General features: G+C 39.4%; 1 protein-coding gene across 1 annotated transcript; it reads right to left on the reverse strand.

The window, feature by feature from the left end:
* Nucleotides 1-190: 190 nt before the first annotated feature.
* LOC308111897 (integrin alpha-2-like) lies at nt 191-23,515 on the reverse strand. The gene is made up of 30 exons (XM_080467012.1): nt 23,388-23,515; nt 21,689-21,812; nt 18,294-18,403; nt 17,475-17,566; nt 17,058-17,172; nt 16,104-16,231; nt 15,107-15,255; nt 14,853-15,003; nt 14,481-14,646; nt 14,151-14,227; nt 13,701-13,839; nt 12,456-12,601; nt 12,228-12,371; nt 11,492-11,695; nt 10,993-11,123; nt 10,725-10,888; nt 9,919-10,070; nt 9,706-9,816; nt 8,800-8,885; nt 6,997-7,138; nt 6,776-6,859; nt 6,610-6,686; nt 6,450-6,533; nt 6,252-6,354; nt 6,054-6,164; nt 5,640-5,750; nt 4,986-5,099; nt 4,807-4,896; nt 4,077-4,180; nt 191-3,276 (listed from the first exon to the last, which is right to left on the reverse strand). Exons 1-30 carry the CDS (start codon nt 23,431-23,433, stop codon nt 3,111-3,113), a joined length of 3,621 nt encoding a protein of 1,206 aa, XP_080323138.1. The 5' UTR covers nt 23,434-23,515; the 3' UTR covers nt 191-3,110.
* Between the last annotated feature and the right edge of the window lie 2,773 nt (nt 23,516-26,288).

Consider the following 26,288-nt stretch of genomic DNA (forward strand, 5'->3'; position numbering starts at 1 on the left):
TGGCTGTTGTCCTGAAGCCATTAATGGCATGAGCAAAAAGGAACAACCAGGACTCCGTGTCCCTGGCTGTGAGCTGAACTGGGCCCAACCAGATCTGCGAAGCAAATAATTAACGGTGATCAAAATGTCGGGCTACTATTGAGAGAACACTGCGACAAATGATGATAAAACATGTTACACACATTGTTCACGGCCTGGGACTTGTCTTTATTTTACTTTGAGTCAGAGACGGACAATTAGACAGCGTTATCTTCTTTGACCACATGTATGTTTTCATTATCAATTCGTTAGGCATTAAATGATATGAATAGGTGGGGGAAAAAAAAAATACAACTTGATCATCCCATAGCAGGATGTTGTTCATGACAGTTTTCGGTGCAAATGCAACAAACAGGCATCGGTTATTAGAGACAGTTTAATGACATCATGTTTTGATTTATTCAAACATTGCAGTAATTTTGTGTGCAATCGTCCAGTCGATCATCCCACTGTGGCACGGGTCAGTCTCTGGGCTGTAGCTGCCAATCATCCGGAGCAAAAACCTCGGAGGGATGCGTTTACTGTGGTGTACAAACACTTTCATTGTATCCCGTTTCACCAACTATTTCCACATTGCTCCCTGCACACATATACGTAGAATCCAAAGGCGGTTTCACAACACCTCAGAGCATGAGTAATCCTGTGACGGAGCGATTCAATCATGTATCAGATGCTAGCTATATACCCCCTCCAACAAGCTCCCCCAAAAAATGTGCTCCTTATTAGAGACAAATAGCATATTCCGCTTGGCGCGATCCAGAAGAAAATCAATGCTAAAGACTCTGCTGGGTGCTGCTGCTGGCTCATCCAGAAGGGAAACTTTCAGAAACACATTCCTGAAGGGTCCAGGGACAGATTCACTGAACAGTGGGAGAGCATGACAGTCAAAAATGTGCGAGGAAATTAATCGAGTTTGAGGGGAAACTTCCTTTGCACTGAAGATTGAAAGGGAGTGGTCCAGATAGGGGTCCAGGCACAGTCATGATTTGTGGCACTTCCCCAGTGAGAGGAGAGGAAGGAGACGAGGAGGAGGAGAAGGAAGAGGAGGAGAGAGATCTCCAAGACATCCACAAATCAATGCCATACAACTGAACAGTCGACATGTCATACATCATGCTGCCCTCTTGTGGTGAAACTGTGTCAATACAAATGTTAACTGACACTATTCTTTCACATCCTTCCATCCATCATCCATCCATTCATCTGGTAAAGATACAAGACTTTTGTTTAAATTTCTAAATAAACAGCATGGATTAAAAGAGTAGTTCTGTTAAGAACTGTGCTTCGTTGAGGTGTGTACTCTTCTCCGTCATTCTAAAGCTCCGACCTTACTGCTTTTTAAAAACTCGAGACTCGCAAGAGAATGCTAGAAAATCTGCAACTCAGTGACAGTTTTTACTTCAAATCATATTACACTCGTACTTTGTGTATGTGGTAAGATTTTGAGAGAGGTCAAAACTGGCTTGAGCAGCGAAGTCTGGGTGGAGCTGCACCTCGTGCAAATCTGGATGATAGTAGCAAATATTCAAATAAGAACTTTCAAGGCCAAATATGGAGAACACTTCAATGTGAATCGTTAAATGTGGGACACTAAGAGAATTTTGGGTCAAAATTCAACTGAACAAGACTTGACTTTTGTACAATACTTGCTCAAGATTCCAATGAACATCCTGCAACAGTTATGTGAGAAAACCTAGAACTCATGTCCTCCTGTATTTCGCACACTTTTTAATTAATGGACATTAAACTGAGAAGGGTTCAAGACTGGTCTAAGAAGTCAACAATGACTTTGACACTATTTGGGGGGAATATAAAAGTTGTACTTTTTCTGAATTGATGTGAAACATTTGCAAAATTCTTATTATGTTATTATTCAGAAGTATTGATTTTCTGGATGGAAGATGCTGATACAAACAGCTTTTTTTGTTTACGGACAGTTTGATGAAAACATTTTGGGTGTTGTGCCTTTTTGTTTTCTTGAATTCAAAAAGCTTAACATAATTTAATGAACTGCGGACGACGTAGTTCACTTGCAAAATTCTCAGTCTTTGAAAATGTGCAACTTCACTTGTCAAGTTCTGTGGCTGATAATAGTAACAGAGGAAACATCGATAACAACACAAGCAGCTACTGCAGACCCACACTGCCAGGAGCTTTTTCCTTAATGAAACTTTACAATGAAACATCATGAATTGATCATATAATATGTACAGTACAAACACAGTATAACAGAGTAATTACACAATTGATTCCGCAATCACGCAACTGGAAAGGATGGGGAAGATCTTACTTCTGAGTAGCGAGCGTTCAAATGGCAAAAAGAAATGACCACTAAATATGTCCCAAGTGACTTGAACTATTAGCGAACATCGGTGAAATCACTCCTGTCCAGGTCAAAACTCTTTATGCACTGTGCCACTGCTCATTGTAACGACTGCTTTGTAACGACTGTAACGACAGGGTAATGTAGTCTGGCTATTTTTTACAGGGCTTAAATATATTCTCCCTTCCTGGAAGTTAGAACTTCCCCACTTCCCAGTTACCCGTGACTGGAGCATTTAGTTTCTTTTTTCTTTACAAACTACTGAAGTCAATAGACTGAATGCAAGAGAAGCCCTGAGAGGTGAGCTCAAGGCAGTTTGTGTTACAGAGGGACTTCCTACAGTGTGTGTGCTAAAGAGGTCATTACTTTGTGAACAGAGCTGCAGTCAGTGAATGATAGTTGCATTTCAGCTGCACTGGATAAACTTTGTCAAATACAGAGGAAAATATGAAATGCTTTAACTGTCAAAACTCCGATTGGCAAGATTGTGCTCCAAAGTATTAATGTTTCTATCGCCCATAAAGCTTTATACACATTTCATACTATTGTATGATGATGGCAAACAAAATACTTTAAAGTTTCTCTGAAGTCAGTGCATAGTAACAAATACTCTGTACATGAAGCAGAACATAAAGACAGACAGTGATCCTCTGTAAGATAGGCAGAGGATCCAGAGGATTGAATCCCAGCTGCCCACAAAGCTTCCATCTCTTTAAAATGTCCAATTTTCCAGTGACTGATCAGTAGTCTATTTACCCTTTACAAGAGTTATAAGAAGTACCGGTATCCATGCTCCACAGCAGGAGGCTGTAGACTTTCTCGTCCCTTTACAGCACTCCGTCCCCAGCTTGGCTCTGGCCATCATCATCCATGTCCTTCTGAAGTTGCTTGTACTTTCGTTTGAAAAAACCAAACTAGAAGATAAGAGCAATTTGGATCAGGCAGTTGCAACACATACCAAAAAAGTTCATATTGCAGCACATATAGTAAAATGTCTACAAGCACTGGGGATTTTTCCTACACCCAGATTTGTGCTAAATATAAAGCTTCCTGATTTAACTGAAGATTAGCTATAAATCAGTCCTATTTTCTTACAAGTAATGAACACAAAGATGCACATTTGTGTAAAAACACAGATTAGGTTCATATTCCCATCCCAGAGCAAGAGAATGCAAATTTGCATTAATTGATTCATCAAATGAGTTTATTGTAGTGAGTGTATCTTGATTTGTGACTGTGTATTGCTATTTGTATGTGTGTAATATTATTAGTGACCCTGTAAGGAGGTTTATGTGTGACTATGATATGTAAATATCTGGATTTTAACAGTGGACTTTGCTGGTCTTGATCCAGTGACAGACAATAATCCATGAGTAGGGTTTTCTTTGCCCTTGATGTAGGCTGGCAGGCTCACTTTTGCCAGGGTCCTCTCCAGTTTCTATAATGTCATGTTTGAATGTGATGGCTGTAGAAGTATTAAGACAGTGCAGGCCAAAAGGCCTGAGAAGCCAGAGTCTGTCAGTCTCTACTGAAAGCAAAATAATAAAAAACAAAACTCTATGTGGACGTTGTGAATATGTAGCCATATTGGATCAAATGCACATGTTTTAATGTGAACATACAAATCTCATTCCCAACTCCCACCCTCTCTCCTGGCCTGCAGTAGCCACCACTCTCCAGACACACGCGCACAGATCGATTAACCCAAACTCACCTTCTCACAGCAGTCCCCAACCAGCTTCCACCGATGACGCTGCCAACTATCACTCCCACTGGAACGTCACCTTTTACTCCGGGTTTGCTGACTGTCAGGACCACCTGGGCGAGAGGAGCGCAAGAGAAGACACTTCCACTGAGGCATGATCAAAAACAAAGTGAACAGCACTTATCTTAGGTGTTTATTGTCTGTACATCGTGGCTGTTCTTATGTTTATCCAGTATTTATTTATCAGTATGAGTATCAGCATGAGTAACATCTTCTAATGTGAGCATTTGATAACGCAATTACAAAGAATGACCCTATAATGAGTTATTTGTTCTAGATGCTATTCTACTACACTATAACTACACAGTCAAAATGTATATAAATGTATGATGTAATGTTATAAATTAAGTTGACATGAAATTTAAATATATATATATATATATATATATATATATATATATATTTATTTTTTTTTTCTTTTTTTCAAATTCACTACGTCTTATGTATGGGCACTTTCTGTGTGGCTCTATCTCTTTTGGGCAGCTTGACATAGCTTCACTTTAAAAAGATGAGTGTGCATGTGAGTGGTGCCAAACGCTGATCTGCTTCTGGCTGAAACCAAAACATTTTGTTGATCAGGTGGTTACAAACTCGGTAGCCGATACTGATAAATGTAACGATGAAGACCAAGTCATGGTACGGTGAAGTGATGAGCTCTGCTCTGAGATGCTGATCTTACAGGAAGCTGTTTGAGGCCGATGATGATCAGGTCGGGGTTGGATGTCTCCACATCCAGAGTGGACGTCAGCTCTACGGACTGATAAGTCGCCTAAAGTGACACAAATGAGAGCACAACAAGCTTCAGTGTGAATCCAAAACAAAAGCGGTCCAAACAACCAGAATTTGAAATACATTTACCGAAATGAACGTGCCCGTCCAGATCCGAGTTTTAACCTTTACAAAGTAGTCGCTCTTAACTTCAGTGTCTTTGATGAGGCATTTGATGTCTTCACATTTTGCACTCTGGCAGTCCTATGAATGGAAAGAAACAAACAGCGTTCAATATAGTTTAATGTCAACATAAAAATAGTCAATACCTGAATCAAAGTATACTGTATATATGAATTATATGATTATAGAATACTTGTTAAAAAAACATGAAGAAAGCACGACATATTTGATCAATTATCAGGTGTATCTAAAAAATGTATTTCCTCAACAGTTATTTGTTTTAGCAGTTATTTCTAAAGTCAAATCAAGTATTAATATTTTCAAGTGATCAATATATTTCAATCATAATAACTATTTGTAATACTGAGTATTTTAAGCTATAAACAAATTAAGACAAAAACACAAAGCGATTTAAATCTTTGAGTTTCTGGCTTAACATTTCAAATAAAAGTTTCACAGTTTAAAGGAAATTATTGGGGGAAAAATTCCTTTTTCACGGTTTTCAGAGTTTTCGAGATGCACCTGCATTAATTCGGTCCAAAACATCATTCATATGTGGATTCAAAATATGACGAATGAAGAAGCAGAAGAGCAAGAAGAAACATTAAAAAAGAGACTGACCAGCTTCTCTGTGCCTCTGAGGTTCTCCTCTGTGAAAGAGACCTGCTGGGTCTTCCCTCCGATTTTCAGCGGATCGACCAGCCGGATGGAATCACAGCTTACTGAGCCCCCCTGTACATGGAGGGGTCTTTATGTCTTTATTTATGACACTGAACTCATCTGGAATGTTGTTTTTTTCTATATTTTACTTTCCATTGAAATGACATCGGTACAACCAACCCCACGATAGGGGGATGGTTGTCATAGTTACACAATGTAGATTTGACTTTTAATATGGTTCTAAAATGCTCAATATATGCTCACTTGATTGGCAATCAATACTTTGGGCTTCCATCACAAGTTGAAGTCAAACTGTCTTTAGTTGAGATGTTTTACTGATTCTTATAAAAAGTTTGAGAACAAAGAAGTACTCACTGCTTGTGTCTCCACACTGGTAACATACAGAAGCTGATTTCCACCGTTGGTGGTCATTGGCAGGGCGATGGTCAGATACAAGAGGCTGACAGGAAAGTTACCTGTTGAAATCTAAGTGATGCAAATGATGCAAATTATTTGTATTTTAAATAATTACTGGAATCAGAAGAACCTAGATCAGGAATTCATTGACTGCACCTTCACTGTGAAGTTGAACTCTGGGCCGATGTCATCCAGAGTTTTGATTGTTGTTACCACAGGAGCAGAAGCATCTGCTACGTAAAAATTTATATTTGACTGCCTGGATTAAACAGAGCATAAAATTAACACTTTCTACAATACATTTAATGCAAGAAACATCGTTGAATATATTATTAGAAGAGAAAGTTAACTCACCTGGATAAAACAACCCCTGCATTGTATTTGACAGGAATGAATATGTCCACTTTGTTGTCTGCAGGTCTATCCTCTTTACCATCACTGCAGGAAGAAAGTCACACGCTGTCATTGCATGCTAAACATTGAGAATGTAGTCAAATTTCTTAACAGACTTCACCTCTTGGCTTCAAACTTGACCTCCGCTCGGTTTTGTAGGTGATTAAGATTGTACTCAAAATTGATTTGAAATTTCATCTGGAATCAAACAACACAGAGGATTCGTATTATTGAGGAGTTAAAATTAAAACCATCTATATTTACCTTGACTGACGTACTGTACTTACCTCTTGGTCTTTTTTTAATGCAGGGTATCCCACCTGGCAAGTGACCATTTCCGTTTGTGTGGATGTGCATTTCACTCCATCTGTCTGTGAAATAGAAGTTACAAACACGACGTCATCTTTATGGCTTGTAGGTTCAAAAAGCCCAAAACAAAATAATTGCAAGATTTTATATACAGGGGGAGCTCATGTGACCGATTCCCTTCAGCAGCCCGTTCACTCACAGGAGGAAAGACGGATGAGTAGTACAGGTTGCTGGAATAGGTGACCAGGACCTGCGTGTTGTATGCATTCTCCTTTTTGTTCCTCACAGCCACCTTAAACGACAGCTCTCGGTTATTAGCATCGACCAGCTTCGGAGTCGAACTGCAAGACATGAGCACAGATTACCGCTGAGATTACTGCTCACTGCAACAACCTGAGTTCATTTAGTTTGCCACAGAGCACAGATTGTTTCTAATCAGAGAGACAAGAATAGAAAAGAATAGGTCAAGACATTTTGTCTAGAAGAAAGTCAGGATGACTTAATATCTTCTTTAATCCCGGGATGGCATGGTGATTTTCTTTGGATGTGTGATATGATTGAATTCATATCCATAATACTCAAGGAATATAAGTAGTTATTGCATGAATTGGGTACATATTTGTGTATATATGCACATATGTTTAAAAAAGTTATGATTTATATGTGTAAAAAGAAAAAGAAAGTATCATCAAAAGCAGTATCATATCGCAATTCAATCTGGGATTAGAGGGCCTTTCTGTAGAGAAACTGCATGTTCTCTATGTGCATACAAGATATGTTTAATGAGCTAACTGGTCTGGGAATTTAAAACCTGAAAATTACAGGTTGATGTGAGTGAGTGTGTGTGAGTGTGTCTGTCTCTCTGTTGTGATGATTGTTAGGAGTTACCGGGGTAACAGTAAGCCTAAGATTAACAGGTTAGTTTGAAGGTTGACACATTCTTCCTGTCACATGAATGTCTGCATATCTAGATGCCTTGATGTGGTTTAATAACAATCCTGGTGAAAGAAATACGAGGTTTTGATGCTGGTGCAGTTGTATCTTCCAGCCCGGGGGAGTCAAACGTAAAGCTGCAACCGGCTTGAAGGGTTCAATCAGGTAATAACAGCAGCTGATATTTACAAATTGTGCTCAAGGGAACAGATCAACAAATTTAACAAAAAAATAAATAAATATTTAAAACATTTGATCTAGAAGTGGAGGTTGTGAGTGTGCTGTAGCGTCCCCTGTGGGATGGTAGAGAACCTGCATATCTACAACAAACAACACGGTCTATTGATTTCAGCTTAGGAGGTCTGTTTCAGTATGAACATGGTAGAAAGTTCACATTTCATTTTAAAACATTTCTTTGCAGCTCAGTCGACAAGTCCAAGGCAGTTTGCAGTTCGTGGAAGCTGGAACTTCAATATCACCAATTTAGGGTTGAATCACCACCTCCAAGCATTCAGCAGCAGCTCAGAGTGCAGCAAGCAGACGGAGGCGTATGAAGTATATGTTTGCACTTCAACACATCTTGTTTTCGTTAATCTCCAGCTTCAGGAGGTAACCATCTTTGGATTACTAAAGCAACTAATTTACACCCACTTAACGTAGGACTCTAGAAAATCACACTAGGAATTGCTTGGCATTGGTAAGTCAGATTGAAAAAGACAAATTCAGGACCTCCTGAGATCAAACAATCGAAAATAATTTAAGATTTTTTAAAGATTCCTATTTATATGAAGACCGGATGCTATTAGTAATATGCTGAGTGAGATTATATGTTATAGAGGCTTTTGAAACATTCCCTTATCTCCATTTCTCAGTGACTCACAGCAAAGAAAAACACCGCCTTGCCTGAGCTTGTCCCGACACACACTGAGCAACCATCGTTTGACTCTATCAAAGTCGTCTCATGTTGTTGTTCAAAAACTGCTTTCTGTACCATGTGTACGGCACAAACTAACCAGGAAGTGAGAGATCTTTTGTGAAGGACATGTAAGACCGGTCAGCGATTTCTTACCTGGATGTCTTCTTATCCTCTTTCACACTCAGCACCAGATCACTGACACACACGTCGTCAGAGCCACAGTCTTTGGTGAAAGGGACCTAAAACAAGAGCAGCACATTCAGCTGCTCTATTGCATTTCTAGCTTTTACAATCAGTGCAGGTTTAGCAAACATAACTCAGAGGAAACTCATCATATGTTTACCCGAGTGGACAATGCTTAATCCGATGCTGGGAAATAACACGGCGTTTAAATGTGACAAGTTGCGTGACTCGGTGAAAGAAACTAGTAATCATCACACAGGCGTACTATGTCATTTCAAATGACTGTACAAACACCTCATCTGATGCGTTTCCTCCAGACCGATGTGGGTGGGATGGGCCTCCCCCCTGTGAGAACGCTTCGTGTCGGCCAGGCAAACGGAAAAATCGATGGGCCAAGGTGAGGCCTTTTCCCAGCATGATTTTTGAGACGTATTTACGATAAAAAGAAACAAACCTACAATATTTATTTTACGCAGTAGTGAATGGTTTGAACTAAAACATAACAGGCAAACTCCTGGATGGTTGAACTTTGCTGTGTTCTCCTTCACACTCATGTATGACCATAGAAAGATTGGATAAGGTTTTATTTTTCTTTCATACATTATATTTAGTATTCTATGTTTTGTATACTTCCTGTGATGGTGACTGTATTAGCTTTTCCAAAGAAAAAAAAGAAAAATGGAAAAGAAATGAGACAAAATATGATTTGTTTCACATATGATGTGAAACAAATAAGGGACAGAAGGATAATAACTCCCTGGTATTAGACAAAGCATGTTCGACATGAGAACTAGAGGGCCAGAGTGATTCAAACTCTGAATTGAATTGGTACAGTGAACAGGAATCCAGAGAAATGTGGACAGATCATGTACTTACAAAGAACTCCAGGACATTTGGAGAGTCCTTGTCGAGGACCGGATTCACATTCAGATTCTGCTGTTCAATTTCTACTTTCAGACTGAGGGAATTGACAAAATCAGGTGTCTCCTGTAGAAGACAGCAAACATAAACAATGGTGTGTTAAAACAAATGACGATGCAAACAAACTGGCTAAAATAAGGACGTCAACATAGCGTTCACTCTCATCACCTGAACATAAACCTGGTAGTCTCGACACAGAGGAGCTGACAATATTTTTGCCTTCTCTGTGAGGTAGCGTTCATTGTTTTTTGCAAACAGTCCTCTTGATGTGACCCGTGAGGCCTGCAAGTCAGCATCCAGGGTCAAAGTGTAGGAGATGTCTGTGAGAAATAAGAGAATAAAGTCTTAATCCTAAGTCATTTTTCTCAGATTGCTTAAAATTGGCTTTGAAAATCTTCAGGCAATAAACGTATTTACTCTGATTCTAATGTTCTAGCACTGATACAAGCATCTCAAAGGAACCGGCACCTTTGGTATTGGAGGTTTGTGTAAAAACAGGAAACAGACTATCGGAAATTTTACCTGTATGTTTACTGTTCAAATGTTTGTCTATGTCCATAGAGGTTGTATATTGGTGAGATATAACTATAAATAATAAAACATGGTCTTCTGCTCATCTAAACACCCCAAAAATAAATGTTCTATCATTTATCATTTATATAACTCAAAAGATTCAAAAAATAATGCTCTTTGCAATCATTCTTTGCAAAACCTTTTCGTTCTTTTTTGTGGTACCTACAAATTTCGGATCAGTTCAGTAAAACTTCCATGCAACTCCGGTTTCCTAACACAGTCCAAAAACATGCAAGTGAGGCTGATTGGCGATCATAAAAGAACTGTAACACACACACACGTACACACACGCACACACACGCACACACACGCACACACACGCACACACACGCACACACACGCACACACACGGACACACAGACAAAAGGACAGCTTAATTGAAAAAAAAAGACTGGATTTACCAATGGGGCCTACGGGGTTCTTTGGCCTGAACGCAGCACTAAAACAGAGGTGGGTGGTGAAGCATGAAAGCTTGCGTCCATTAACATCACAGGGTTTGTTGAAAATGTTGATTTTACTGGGGTTGAAAGTAGCGGAGGCAGTGACCGACGCCACACCTCTGGTCCTGAAAACAAGTTCAAATAATTATTAGGCTTAAAAGTCCTATGATATTGTGAATTATTCGCAATACACTTTTGATTCCTCGGTTTACCGTGTATTCTGACTCACCACAGCTGGACTACTTTCCCGTAGGCGCCCACTGAGATGTCAGGGACTGTGTCATCATTCAGATCTCTGTAGCTATCTAAGGATCTTCCAAAATACTGCAGCTGATTATCCAGTTTTGAGCCCAGGATTTTCTGGGAAAAGAACAAAAAGTGTTTTATTACTGTCACCCCTCAAGTCTGCATACATGCATTAATTCACACTTTCCTTTGGATCACTTTTGTCCTCTGGTATTGGTTAATGTTTTCACGGAAATCATAGCAAATATAAAAAAAGATGATCTTTTGTTCCTCCATCTGAACTTACATTCAGGCCGTCCGTCCCCTCGTCATGAAAAACTGCTCTAATCAACAAGACAAGAGTCCCCCGCTCACATTGACATACAATGCTGACATTTGCCACAGTAGAATTTGCATTGCCCCCTTTTGGACATACGGTCAACAATTTTTTTTATCCTTAAAACACTTAACTGTCAAACCTACTTGACGGTTTTTCAACATACCTGTGAGAATTGCTTGTTCAATGTCTTCCTCTCTCCGTTATAGACGTAAACTGCACCTTTTCCTTGGTCTTCCAGTGGGGCTCCAACTACAGCATCATTGAAACCGTCAAGATCCAAGTCGGGAGCAGCGGAGATAGCCATCCCGAACCGGGCGTTCTCAGTCGCGGGTGGACCGTTGAGGAAACCCTGTTCGTTCAGTATCCCCTTCAGAGGAGAACACAGAGGAAGCAAAACAACAAACACTTAAAACTTTAGACCTCGTGAAACAAATATCCCTTTGTTTATCTTGCTACTAAGGGCCGATGGTTCAAGTGTTGTTGATGGACTACAAAAAAACGAAACAAAAATATTTTCTAATATTGTAAATGGTGGAAAATGTCTAATGACACATCTTGAACACATGATTTTTTTCTAATTCTGCGTTCAATAGAAGTATTTCATAGAACAGCAATGCCCATTTTCCTACATTGTGATGGATATGCAGCTTAGTGGGTGTCTTTCAGTGTCTTTAAAATTCATAAAAACAATGCAATAGGCTACTTAAAGTCAAATAACTCATCAGTTCACAAAGTATAAAGGCTTTAATTAGAAAATTAAATCCACAAAACAGAAAAAGACCTTTTTATAATTGAAGACTTGACAGGTCATTTGAATCAACCTGCCAATATTGCACAGTGAAGAGCAATGACCCACCCGTCTTTCCATTCCCCAGTTTCAAAATAAGGGCGATTTTTACCTTGGTCACAGAGAAGAGGTAGACCCTGCCTTCTTCTTTCTTCAGCTCGTTCATGTACATCGGAGCACCAACCAAAAGAAGGTCTGTCGCCCCGTCTTTGTCCACATCCAGAGGGCACAAAACACTTCCAAAGTACGATCCAATCTAAAAAAAAACAACACTTTTTGGGGTTAAATCTGCTTAATGTGGAGAGAGAATGTAATAATAATTTATGCCTGAAGTGTCTACCTGTTTCCCTCTTTCTGAATCTATGACTACAGATTTCTTCTGGGCGTTGACAGTGTAGACGATGACTTGTCCTGAGTGGTTGGAGCGAGGCGCACCGGCCACAAAGTATTCTGTGGACCTGTCACTGACGGTTGTGACAGAATAACCTGGAGAAAAAAAACAAGGAATAACAAATACATGGAAAAATTCGGAGTTACATTTTTAATCCTGATGTCGAGCACAACCATTTCAACTTGAAAATATATAGAAAATGAAAACAACAAGTCACTCAGAAAATGTGCAAGAACAACATCAACTGTGCACACTTGTTTTTGTTTTGTATGCTTGATTAAAGATTGATTGATTAGGTATGAACTGGCTGCTGATGCAGCAAATCAAAACACTTAAAAACATGTGCTAATACTATTCATGATAAGGAATGATATACTGTCTCAACAAGCCCATTAGGATGAGGTTCAGAACAGTTTGTACATGCCTATATTGTCCCTAGAAGCAGGAAGTAGGAGTGAAAACTTGTGTGTCAGCAGAATAAGGTTTGACTTTGGAAAATCTTTCATTTCAAGTAACAAAAACCAGCATGTATAATATGAAATATAATCCTTATTAACTTACGAATATCAAAACATGAAAGAATTCATATGGTGGCTTTTACTTTTGATACTTCTCTTTAAATCCTTTTATATGTTTACTTGTAGTGTATCTCAAATCCATAAATAAAACCTGCATTCCAAAACAGTTGGAAGTGTGTCAAGTTGGACAAGGGCAATAACTTAAAAAACAAACAAACAAACAAACAAACAAACAAATAAGGTAATTACAAACAACCACAACAATAGCTATGTCTTTTCACAATTAAAGCTGTGCATATTTTCTGCAGGAAAAAAATTCTTGAAGATGTAAAAAATGTGGATATAAAAAGCTAGTATGGATTGCATGTGAAATGCACTTTTATGATTCTTTACTGAGCAGAATTCTTTAAAGCATAAAAACAGTGTTTCGGCTGACGGATGTGGCGATGAGGTCGTTGAGAAAAACATCCAAATAATGTAGATGCTGTTGTCTTAAACCTGATGAACTGTACTACGTCCTTAGACTTGAACTACAAAGTGAGTACAATGACATAATAATGGCCATAAAAAAAAATTCCCTTTCTCGTGTTATTTTAGGCAACATTTTAGAGCCTCAAAATCACAACATGTCATGGAGTTCGCCAAATTAATGCGAAGGACAATTGTAAACACCTACCGAGCAACGAGCTGTGGTTCCTGTCTTGTAGTGTGTCCTCAAAGACGCTGAAAGGGAGGACGTCTGCTTTTGACCCACTTTGATGGACGACAGTCCCGCTCCAGGCGTAAGCCCCCACCGCTCCGAGCATCATAACATCCTTAAACACACAGGTCAAAGGTCACACTGCTCACAGCACGCCAGTACAGCTGTACATAACCGCCTCATATTGTTTGGATTAACTGTAGCAAAGATTCTACTGAGAATCTCAGCTGGTGAGAAATTCAAATGAAATATTTTGTTTCCTGAGCATAAAACTACAATCTGTCATATTGATGTCAAAATCGTCCTCTATACTTCATTTATACTTCATGATGAATTCTCACATCTAACAGTAGTTGGACCCTGTGGTCCCTCCCATAACATTCTTAGCTGGTAACAATTCACAGAATTGTTTTGGAGTCGTTGTACCTGCTTGTTGGCGTAGTGAGCGCTGAATCCAACCTGGGACATCTCCATCTCGAAGTTGTCACCACCTTTCCCAGTGCCTTATGAAACAAAAATACAGACATTTTACTTCCGCATCGGATTAAGAATCATTTAAAACCATATTTATGGCATGACCCCACATACCACCACGGGGGAGCTTGCTACGTGTGCCACAGTTTATCACAGATATAAAATGTTTCAGTTGTTTTTCAGATCGTTACCCTCAAAGACATGCTGTGGCACGAATGAAATCCCAGTTTCCAGTTAAGTACACATACTGTGTGTAGGACAATAACTAGAAATCATAGGCACCCTCTATGTTGAAGATGCGGTTTCCCAGCGTCCCAGCGATGGTGGAGAGGGCCGCCTCCTCAGACACATTGAAGAAGAACTTCTCTGTGGGGGAACTGGCGATGGACTTGATTTCCTTTATTAGGTTTACCGTGTCAATGTTGTTTCTGATGTAATAACCCAAAACCTTAGCAGAAGGGAAAAGAAAAACATGAAAAGGAAGTTGAACGCATCAAAATAAGCAAATCCTACTGAATGAAATGAAATAAGGCCCCCAGAGAGCACAGCAGCAAATCATAATCACATGTTGAAGTCGATCCCAACGTGCAGATTTCTCCTTTCAGTAAAACAGAAAGTGTGATTATGTACAACAGATCATGACAACAAACTCACGGCGATACCGAAGCGGGTGATGCGTTCCCTCTCGCACTCGGCGATAACCGTACTTCTGAAAGCCTCGTCGTGAGACTCGCCGTCCGTGACAACCACCATCACTTTGGCGGCGTCTTGTCGGCCACCATGGCTGTGATGAAATCCCCACTGACTGAGGACAGCAGCACAGACAACGAACTATTCAGAATAAGATCAAGAACAAGGGAGAAGAATTGATACAAATACATAAAGGCTATAAAGTGCACAACACTAACCTGGCATATTGGATGGCATGGAACGTGTTGGTAGATTGGCCATACATTTGTTTGATGGCAGACGCCGCAGCAATCAGCTCTTCTTTTGTTTTATAGTCATTCAGTTTGAACTCAAACTTGGGATTAACAGCGTACTGAATGACACTGACCTGGGGTGGGAAAGTAAAGACAATTGCAGAAACAGCCATGAGACAATCAAACAGACAAATTATGGGGAAAACTGAATGAAATATGACATAATCTTTAACCGTGAATGAAGGCTTGTAATTTTAAGTCTGTGATGTTGTCATGGGGAAAATATCCCCAGTTTAAGTCTGAGCTTGGTGGTCTTACTTTGTGGAGTTTGCATGTTGCACTGGTATTCCAGTTTCCACAGAATGTCAGTTTTATTGTGACTCTAAATTGACTGTAGATGTGAATGAGAATGTGAGTGTGTCTCTCAGTGTTTGATGAGAATTGGACTGGTGACCTGTTCAGGGTGTAGAATCGCCTTTTTCATCAATAGTGACTTAAGATCAGCTATGGCAGCCTGTGACCACAGGTCAGATAAAACCGTATGAAAGCTGGATGGATCAACTCTTTAAAGGTCGCTCAGTGACATATTTAGAAATTGAGAACTTCAACACTTTTGGTGTTTTTAAAAAAATATTTCGAGACCTACTTTTTTAAGTTCGGGACTTTTTATAGTTAGTTTAGAAAAAAAAGATGTTGGACGGTGTAAAACTGACCAATTTGACATTGTATTTCACCACTTATAGTTCAAAAAAGCTTTAATTCTAACTGGATGTCCACTAATAGCGTTAACATTCCTGCTGTCTCGTCATAATCACAAGGATTAATTTGAGAACGGTGCAGAAAGTTACATCATGTGGCTGAAAAGTGTCTCGCTCAGTGTTTGTGAGGTGACCCAAACTGTCAAACTGTGCTATCCTGCAAAAAAAATTCTAAAATCAAGCTTATACAGTATCCAATATGGGCAGTGTGGTGTTGGTGTAACCTGTGTGTTTCTGGGCCCGATGTCGAGTGAGGGGATTAATTTCTGCAGGAAGTCCGTCATTGGTTCCCAAGGATAAATGCTGTTGGAGCCATCCAGAACAATCACAATGTCCATCGGACCTCCACAGGCTGAAAAATATTAATTTTTTAAAAAAGAACAAAGTATATACGGTAAGACAATGGACCCAATTTCAATCGTAAAGATTTTTAAACCTATCATATTTTCAGCATTTATCATTCAATTACCAGCTTGCAGACTGACGAGTGACAGCAGTTTATAACTCATATCAGTATTCTAAACACACATAAGTAAGGTACATATTTTCCAAAGAAAAAAGTTAAATGTGCATCAGCTCAGACAAACAGCAGTGAGTTCTTGATTTGCCATCACATGTCCACTGATCATGATGTTCATTAACTCATACAGATGAGTTTTCAGCCAAAAATATAGTTCCTCATCTCAATTGTTTCATTTTATATTTTTAATCTTCCATCTTTTTGCAATCACGGAAAACCAATTATATAACTAAGTCTTTACTGAACTTGACTCTCTGATTTGGTCTTGAGAGGAAAGCAACAGTATAACTCTGAGTGCTCAACCCTGCCACCTACAGTGAGAAGAAGGTACTAACCACCCCACTGAGTGCTTTTTCATTCAAGTTTATGTGAGTTCAGCAAAATTAAGTATTTTATAGACATGCATGAAATACATCGTTTTTTCACGGAAACTGAGCACTTATGATGACAGTGTCTCCAAGCATTGCATCGTTGAATAACACCGAGAAAGCAAAAGATACTAATCGCACAGGCTCGACCCAGTGTGTGTGGGATTGTGCAATACGAGGTGTGGTTCAGCTTTAGCTACCTCAATGTCAGAAAGAATCTGAAAGATCATCACCTCTGCACCATTTAAAAGGTTGGTTGATAAAATATAATTGAAACAAAGATTTCTTACTCTGCACGGCTGGAGAGAAAGCAGGCTGAGGTTGAAAGAGGGGGCTCATTCTTGCACAGATTCCTGGGTAGAAGTCTTGAGAGCCACAAAGCTGTCCCCAGAGAGGCCCACACATCTGCATCAGATCACCAGGGAACAAGAGACAAGAGACTTAATGGCTGTTTGAGGGTGTCATGAGCTTTAATAGCTTGTAACAAAATCCTTTTCCCCTTGTTGATGATGTTTATTGCAACTTTTCGCGAAGAATAACCACAGAACAACAGTAGAAAACAAACAAATCTCTCCTGAGAACCTAATCAAAATCAGATCAATGATAAATGCTTATTTATTGAGATTATAAATTATTGTTACAACCTACGACTCTGAAACAACATGAATTCTTCTCTATATTGTGAATGAACATGCAAACAAACATACCATGAAACCACTGACTGCTGGCATCCGAGTGAGAGTCAAACCCAGGGACATGTTGTTGTTTATATTTTTGACATCTGGAATACTCACAGAATCTGTGACAAAAACAATATCACATAAAGGTTTGGATAAAACTTGTTTGATCTGGAATATTAAATACCTACAGGATTGTCTTTTCCTAGAGCAGTGGTTCTCAATCTGTTCTTTTTTTCACTTTCGTATTGTATTTTTCACATTTGTGTATAACAATGTAGTGTATAACCGCATTGTTTCCTGTGGGGACATGTTTGCTTTCTTTTTTCTTTTTTTTTGGCACCTCCCGTGGCCACTGTAGGTTCTCGTTCATGCCTCGAAGAGTGGGATTACCAGATTGACCTCATGTCTAGATGCCACTAAACTTACAACTATTGCTAATGGTCTGTTTAGTGCGGGCCTGGTTATTGTAAGGCCCCAAGGGGAATGTGTGGCCCTTTGGTCGTGCCTGATTGGCTCTGAGAATATCAAAGACAAATTAGCAATGAAAAGAAAATTAGTGCACAGGATGCATGCAGCATAACTGCTTTGTTTTCATTATGAAAGTGTCTGATTTATCCAGGATACAAACTTTGTGTTCGTGGGCACCGAGCAGCAACATTTGTTCATCAAAATGTAATAAACTGCTTCCTACTATTTTCTTCAATGAGCAAAACTTAAAGTCAGCTCTCCGTGTTAAACTGTGGTTTTTCATGTGGCCCCTTGGAAAAATGAATTGTCCACCCCTGGTTTAGTCAAATGTTTAGTCAGGAGGTCAAAGGTTACACAAACTAAAACAGCAGACCTCACCTTGAAGATTGAGTTTGTCACAGTTGTTCTTGGATCCTGAGACTGGACACTTGTAAACATCCCCCTTTCTGTTTAGATTGAAACCACTCCAGGGAGCACCGACCAGCAGCCTACAAAAAACAGAAAGGGTCGTCATCCCTGCACACCTCTGACAACAACGCACATCTCCAGAACAAAAACCATCTGAAGCAAACTTACCTTTCAGTTCAATCAGAATACAAACTAGACAATGTGTGATTGTTATTTTGCAGCTTTCTTACAAGGCTCAGTTATGAGCATGACCCAACAAGTCCTTGTTGGGATTCTTTTATCTCTCAAAGTAAAAACAAGATGCTGCAGTTTCACACAGAAAAACCAAAAATCACATAACACCGTTTCCTGTGTTTTTTTGTTTTTGTTTCTGAAGTTGTTATTTTTTATTTTTATTTTTTTTTATTTTTTATTTTTTTTTCTTCTTTTTTTTTCGTTTTTGCTGTTTCTGAAGTTGTTAAACACTAAGATTTATATAAATCGGGGGCAGAAAGGATGACACATAGGATGGAGTCTCATACTACCGAAGAAGCCATTATCAAATCATTAACACGCAAAATGTTACGCAAACAGGAGACAACTCCAGACGCTTAGTTAATCTGTAGGAGTGTGAGTCAAATGTGAAACATCTAGACATCAATGAGACATGGGGAGTTTGTTTATCTATTCAGTGATTGTGTCTAACGTAAGTCACAACAGTGCAGAGGAATCATTACATGATGATTTCTCTACATTTCCTGCATTGCATCATTCACCTTTCAAGAGGGTTTGGCCAGGTTTCTGCAAACCTTCATGATTTAAAGAGTCATTTTCACTCACTGGATAAAATTTACATGGTGCCACAAAACAACTGAAAATGTCCTAATAAAGATAGGATAGTTTATGAAAAACGTTATTGTTGGGAAGTGTTGCTGTAAACTGCCACACCCCAGCTGATAGTTTTCATCGAAAGCTTGGACACTTCCTTTGGAAATGACTTTTTTTTTTGTAGGTTGTTAATTTCTTATCACGTCACACATGCACATAAACTTTAATTCTTGGCAACCAAAGCAAACAATTCTATTCACATTGACGTGAATTATGTATTTAAGGATTGTTTTTTTCTCACCACAATTAGCTTACCAAGGACTGGGATCAGAAATTGAATGATAACGACCTTGTGGATGACGTTGTAATATGAAACTTGTTTGAACTGATGAAATATTGAAGCAAACTTTACCTTTTGATTATTTTTTTCAATTTTTTTCTTTATTAGTTTAAATGTCACATTTGTCAGACTGACATGCAAGATAGGAGTCCCTCATGCTACAAAGTAAAAAAAAAAGAAATCAACAGGAAAATGACATTGAATAGCAAAAAGACTGAGAGTCAATAGTCACATCAGTGGATCTGTGCAGCCTCAGTTGTGGGCAGCAATGTTCCTACGTACTGAACACTGAATACTAAAGCTATAAGGGAGCATATTCTTAGAGTTGTGAAACCCACAACCTGTGGTATTACAAAGGGGAAAAAATATTTCCACAGACTCATGGTGTGATCAGTCCTACTTTGCTGCTTCCTTTTTACAGTAAACCTGAAACATGCATGGTATGCTTAGCCTGTTCTCGCATGGGATGCCCTTTCTGCTGCAACCAACTAGAATGAGTACGACAAAGCAGCTGATGATTTAACAGACTCTTGGAGTCACTGTTACAACAGAAGGCCCCGGCCAGCTCAGTTGGTAGAGCATGAGACTCGCAATCTCAAGGTAGTGGGTTCATGTCCCACGCCAGGTGCCACCTTCCCGTGGGCTCCCCACCCGCAGGAAAGGTTCTTAATCGGTGCAATGTGATCTGGGTGACAGTGCTCAGACTGCGACCCGGAAATGGATAAGCAGGAGAAAATGGATGGATGGATGGATTACAACAGGCTGAAGACGAGGCTATTGTCTGACAAGAAGCAATCATTAACATGCATCTCATATTAAAGCTTGGTTGAATTAAAACAGTAAAGAAAATATTTTACATGCCACTGAGGTCTGAAACAACAACTAAATATAACAAAACACATACGACTGCTATTTTATTTATTTATTTATTTATCGGGTTGCAAAATTGAGAAATGCAGCTTGAAGTCAGCAAAATGCTTTCCTTTCTCTCGATTGTGCCAGTTTTACGAAATAGTTATCAGTCAGAATCAATCAATAAAAGAAGATTAAATAGCAGCACAAATCAAAACTAAAAGATAAACATCATTGTGCTTTGTTTATGTTTTTAAGAGGGCGGCAGAGAGAGCAGATGATGTCCAGGTTGGGCACGAGGACAAGCATGTAGCCAAATTGTCCAAGCGACCTATTGATTAACCTTAATTGTGTCCGTTCTCAACTATGCAGACTTCTATTTAGTTGCAAAGAGATGGATATTTTATGATTTATATTGATAAAATATCTGAATCCTTACTTGCAGATGTAAGAATGTGCGTCACATCAAAACTGTATGAGTTTTATGGATCTTAGGGATTTCACAGACATACAATCTCTTGCCACAGGTGAGAAAAAGCATGTCTGGAAAAAACATCGGGCATAAACTCACATACTAGATGGAGACAGGCACGGACTCTAAAGCACGACTGTCTAAACATTTTAATCCCAATTATGGCATGCAGACACAGGTATTAGAAGGGAGATGGTGAGAGCTAACCCACCAAGCACCTGATGCGAGTTAAAGGTTTTTTTGGTTAAATCTGGTCATCATAGCCTCCATGTAGCCCAAATATATTCGTTGAAATTAGTTTGTTATTGGAGTCTCCAATGTGGTCCAAATTTAGTGTCTAATTTTTAGTGTCTCTTTAAGCCATGTTTTCCTGGGTGGGAACACATTGGTATACAGGAATGCTTGGAGGACACCAAACTCAAAGTTTATACTTTCATTATGTTCTAAAAGATACAATATCCCCAACATCCTCATTTTTTAAGCTGAATGGGGGGTCCGCCTGCTCGTTCTACATGCGTGGTGCTTGCCCGCAGAACATCAGAACAACTACAAGTGGAACTCTCAGAGATGTTTGTTCTCTGTTGAATTTCACATTCTGCAGCTTGAAAGACAAGTCCATAAATACGTATGCATACACAATCGTTTATATAAACCTGTGTTCATAGGGAATTCTTTGGAACTTCCTCCAACAGAATGAAGTAATTTCTCACTAAACAGGATGTAGTTCAATAGAGAAACATGAATATATAGGCTTTGTAGTGAATAAAACATGTTTGCAAACAATGAATAACATTGCTAATAAGAAGCAGTTTCACTGTGAGTAACAGGAAGGTCACTCGACTGTATATCTAAGTATTATTGACCATATTCTACACGAGAGGACTTGAATCATACCATTTGCCTTCGTGGTTGGTTGCTTGTTGGATTGTGTAGCCAAACTCTTCTGCTGCTGGTCCGCTGAATATCTTGGCCCCCGCTGTGCCCACATTGAAGGACTGTGACCGCCACACTCTGTCGGCTGGTGGAGGAGAAGGTCCAGATGCATTATGGTGAGAGACCATCATCACCTTATTAACAAAACTCACAGTGCTGAGCAACAAGCTCTGAAGTAAAGCAGTGCTGTCACCCCATGACTTTTGCTAGTAAACAATTACATTTATTAAAGTTGATGAGGTGATGACCAAACTAATCGCTGGAGCAAACTTCATTACAAACCTGTAAAAGATCAAATTTTATTCTGGCTGTGTGAGGACCACACAGCTGTATTTTACAAAACTAATGTTCAGGCTCACTGGTTTTTGTTTTTCTCTCTCAGAAGTTGCTTGTGTTTTAAAAACTATTTCTTAGAAGCAAACCTGAAAGCACTGAACCATGAAAATTAAAATGGCACAATGCAAAAATGGGAACTTAATGTACTTTTAATAATTTCACTGGGATTTTGATCTGTTTAATAGTAAATTTGCAGTTTGTAGCTACCATTTAGTAAAAAGACATTCAGCAGATTATGAATGTAAAAAAGGAGTGTGTGTATTTCAGAGTGGGGGCCCTGGAGATGAGGAAACATTTGGGAACCACTGCATTAGCAAATGTACATAAACATCAGCATACTTTTGTAACATCTGTCTCATGTTGGCAGCAGTTTCTCTCTATTTTGTCTGCATCTGCACCATTTCATTCCTTGATAAATGTATTTCTTTGAAGAAGGAACTCCAGCTTATAGAACATGTTATACATAGTTCTCAGTACTTCCTCGTGTGAGTCAAGATGGGGGGTTCTGTGGATGAATCATTTCCATTTAAAAACACACCATCTTGACTCACGGGTGCCATCCAAACTCCAAGACAAAGCTCTAAGGTCAGATAACTCATAAAAGTGTTGAAGATTGCATTAAATAGAATATTTTTGCAACTGAGTTCACAGTCCAAGTTCAGGTGCAGCCCTCTGAAATGAATCCCCTCAGGTGGAGTTTGCTCGTGTGTGTCAGTCTCTCTGCAGTATCTGCCTGGACAGGCAGAGCTCAGCTATTACCCTGCCCTCCTTTCCATCAGCAGGCACAGGAATGTGGAGGGATATTGGACGCTGCGCTGCTTCGTGCCACGCCTGCTTTACCTGCAGCACAAAGTAGCACTTTGCGTCCTCTTGGGATTCTGCAACACCCCAAACATGTTATTGCTTCCTTTCATTTCAGGAATGGAGGATGTGCATGAGTCTGAAACCCCTGTCTGCCGTTTAAAAGCCTCCACTTATTAAAAGGTCTGCCACAGCGAGCAGGAAAAATAGTACAAATGGTCTTACCTCTACTTTGGTCCACTAAACCACAAATCCATCTTTATCAACCACATGCGGGCGTAAACACGGATCATGCTTTAAAAAAAAAAGCCTCATCAGCACATTCAGCTCGAGCTTGGTGGACATTTAATTTGTTAAAAGTGGAAAGGATTTTCTCTTCAAGAAATCTATTAAGTTGTTTTAGAAACATTCGAATAAAAGGCTGAATAACTGGCTGAGAATACTTTCTGTCGTCGAGGGAGTCGCGGTGCAGTGATTAAATAATACTTTAAAAGTTTAAAGAAAAAGTAGGATCCGTACTCACTGAAGACTATTAGAGCGAAGAAGATGTTCCCCCAGAAGTAATCCATCCTCGCCTTTATCCCATTTGTGTGAAGTGATTAAATGAAGCGCACTTGTCAAAGTTGTGGCTGAGCAACGCAGCGCCGACTCAGCGTGTCACACCGGAAGTCATGACCGTATAAGGACACGAGCTCCGCCTCTTACCTGCACACATTTTGACCAAAAGTGCAGTGCAAGGACGAAAGGGGAACCCAAACAGGTTAGATTTAAGTTTGAAATCCATCATATTGAAAGAAGAAAAAAAAAGTTGATTTTTATTTTAACATCCACATGAAAACATTTGCAAATCCATAAAAGTCATTCTCTATTTCTGGTGTTTGCTAAATGTAAGTTTTCTAGATTCAGTCTGAAACCCCTCATCCTCTATGCCCCTGTACTTCCTGTATGTTTACACTGTAAAGAGCTATGGTTGGGACTACTGGATGAAAACATTTTAGATGTTAAGAACTTATTAAATGAAGCCCAAACAACAGAGGGTGCCGATGTGTTTTCCTCGACTGGAAAACAATGATGTCAGACCTTTCGTAAAGAAAATTGGTGTGGTGGTTAAAAGACATTTCACTTTAAATGGGTGGTTTCATTCCAAAATGTTAATTAGGAGAGACTTTTAGCTGGGGCTTATTGCTCAGTATATCCACAGGGTAATGAAATCTTTTGATCTTATATTGTTGTCTCACAGAACAACAAAATGTTAGTCTTGGTGACAATTTCATTTAGTCTCTCTGAAGCGGTGAACGTTAGTCGCTCACTGGAAGCTTGACTCACGCTCTGTAAACCAGTAGCCTTGCCTGTAATATTTTCAGTGGCTGAAGAGGAAGTTCAACGGATTGACCCCGATGACTTCATCGCGGCTCCAGACTTTTAACAGAGAGCTTTCATTGTGAAATGGGGGGCAGTGGAATTTGAAAGATGTGGGCATCTACCATGCAAGGAGGGTTAAATAAAGGACTATGGGAAATGTAGGATCCATCAGTTTCTCACAAAGCATTATGATGTGGATACTCTATACTAGAATGAGAGCTAAGTTTCTGTAGGAATTAAATACACACCAGTCGTTCACAGACAACTACACACTCACTCATATTCACACATAGCAGCTTTTAGAGCCACCAACATGACTTGGGACTCAATAAATTCCTTGCCCTAAGGTAGAAATATTTAATGAATTGAACAATGATAGAATGTTATTTTCTATTCAAGATCACTCTAATACTTTCATAATTTTTGTCTTCCAAACCTTGCTTTTGGTAATATACAGTTTTAACAAGAGGAAATATTACAAGGGTTGAGGGGTTATTTGCCCCTCCCCCTTATTACCTCTGTACCTTCCTGGATAATCTGGATGATCTGTGCTTCCCGCCCATATCAATTCTACAGCGGGTAGATCAGCTCGCCATCTGATATCAGCTTGTTTGCTTTTCTTTCTCCCCGGGTTCAGCAGAAGTTCTGAGGTGAATATTACAATTTCTCGTGGCAATCACAGCAAGACTTGTTTATATATGTATGAGTATTTTTGTTTCGACATTAAATTCCATATAGATTTTTATGGGAGCCGAAAGATACTTAATTCTTGTTTGATACAATCCAGTTGATTCGGTGGTATTTAGGTGCCTGAAGAAACCTTAAACAGCTTCGATGCCACATCTTGTGTTAGTGCAGCCATGAGTCGTGTGTAAGTCATCGGGACAGCACCTTGAGAATTCAGAATGAGCTTTTTGTGCTGTTGTGACATCATGGAGTTCCTGGAAAAGACTGAGCCTGTTTCTCTTAAGAGTTGTGTTGAGAAGATTTGGATCCACAAAGAGATAAACTGTCTATCAGCCAATCTTAAAGTAAGAAAACATAAATATGTACGTGAATCTTTCAGGTTATAAGACAAACTGTCTCCTTTGAACATACCAAGATTTGTGTGCTCTTTGTTAAATCATGCTGAACAATCCCAGGAAGGGGTCTGTGGTCTTTTTTCCTGTTTTTCCTCAGACATAATGTGGCAGTGTGGGCGCGTCATTAAAAATCCCCTCTGAGGAGAGTAGTGAATCATTCCAAGTTGTTCAGAGTGTTACCAGCTCCATTCAGAATAAAAAGGCAAGCGTATGCCTTTTAAAAGTAGTCTCTTCACCCATATCATTGATATGTTTTAACATTTTATATTCGGTCAGCGCTCTAATCATACAGGAAGCTTCGGCAATAACACCTCGGTTTGGAGATATACTGTACATTTCTTTTCTCTATGTTTTTATTGTTCACCGCAGGAAGGCCTATCTCTTCACCATCTCTGACTCATAGAACACGCTGTATAAAGGTACAATTGATCACGCCAGTGTTAGCCGTTTCAAATTTTTCTAATTTGTGTTTTTTTCAATTTGGCCTGTTATTGTAAAAGATCTTTTCTACACGTGTTTTAATAAACCTCTCTGTTCAATCACCTTATCAAGCACTTAAAACTATTCGACCAGCATCTATGAAATAAGATTTTATATTCACCAAGTAACTTAGTAACGTAATGATAAACACTTTCTCCAAACAACAAGAAGATGTATGGCTCAGTTCCCTGCGTTTTGTCTTTTTTGTGTGGAGTTTGTATGGAAGGGGTTCCTTCAGGTTTCTGCCCTCAGTTCCATCTGTGATGGAGCAGTGAGCCTTCGCTCATCGTCAGCTTGGTCTCGGTGCAGCCCGATGTGTGACAGAGAAAGCTGTGCAGAATAAGGAACAATTCCATAGTGTCACTTCATTGTTCCCGCATGTGACTGGTTTGCTTTAAGTTGAACTGGAGTCAGACGCAGCAGTGATTTTCACAAATGTATGGAGCCTCTGCACCTCAAAGTCAAAGACGAATTTACCCCTTCAGCAGATAAACGTAAAA

The sequence above is a fragment of the Lipophrys pholis genome (genome assembly GCF_963383615.2).
Source record: "Lipophrys pholis genome assembly, chromosome: 7".
Lineage (NCBI taxonomy): Eukaryota > Metazoa > Chordata > Actinopteri > Blenniiformes > Blenniidae > Lipophrys > Lipophrys pholis.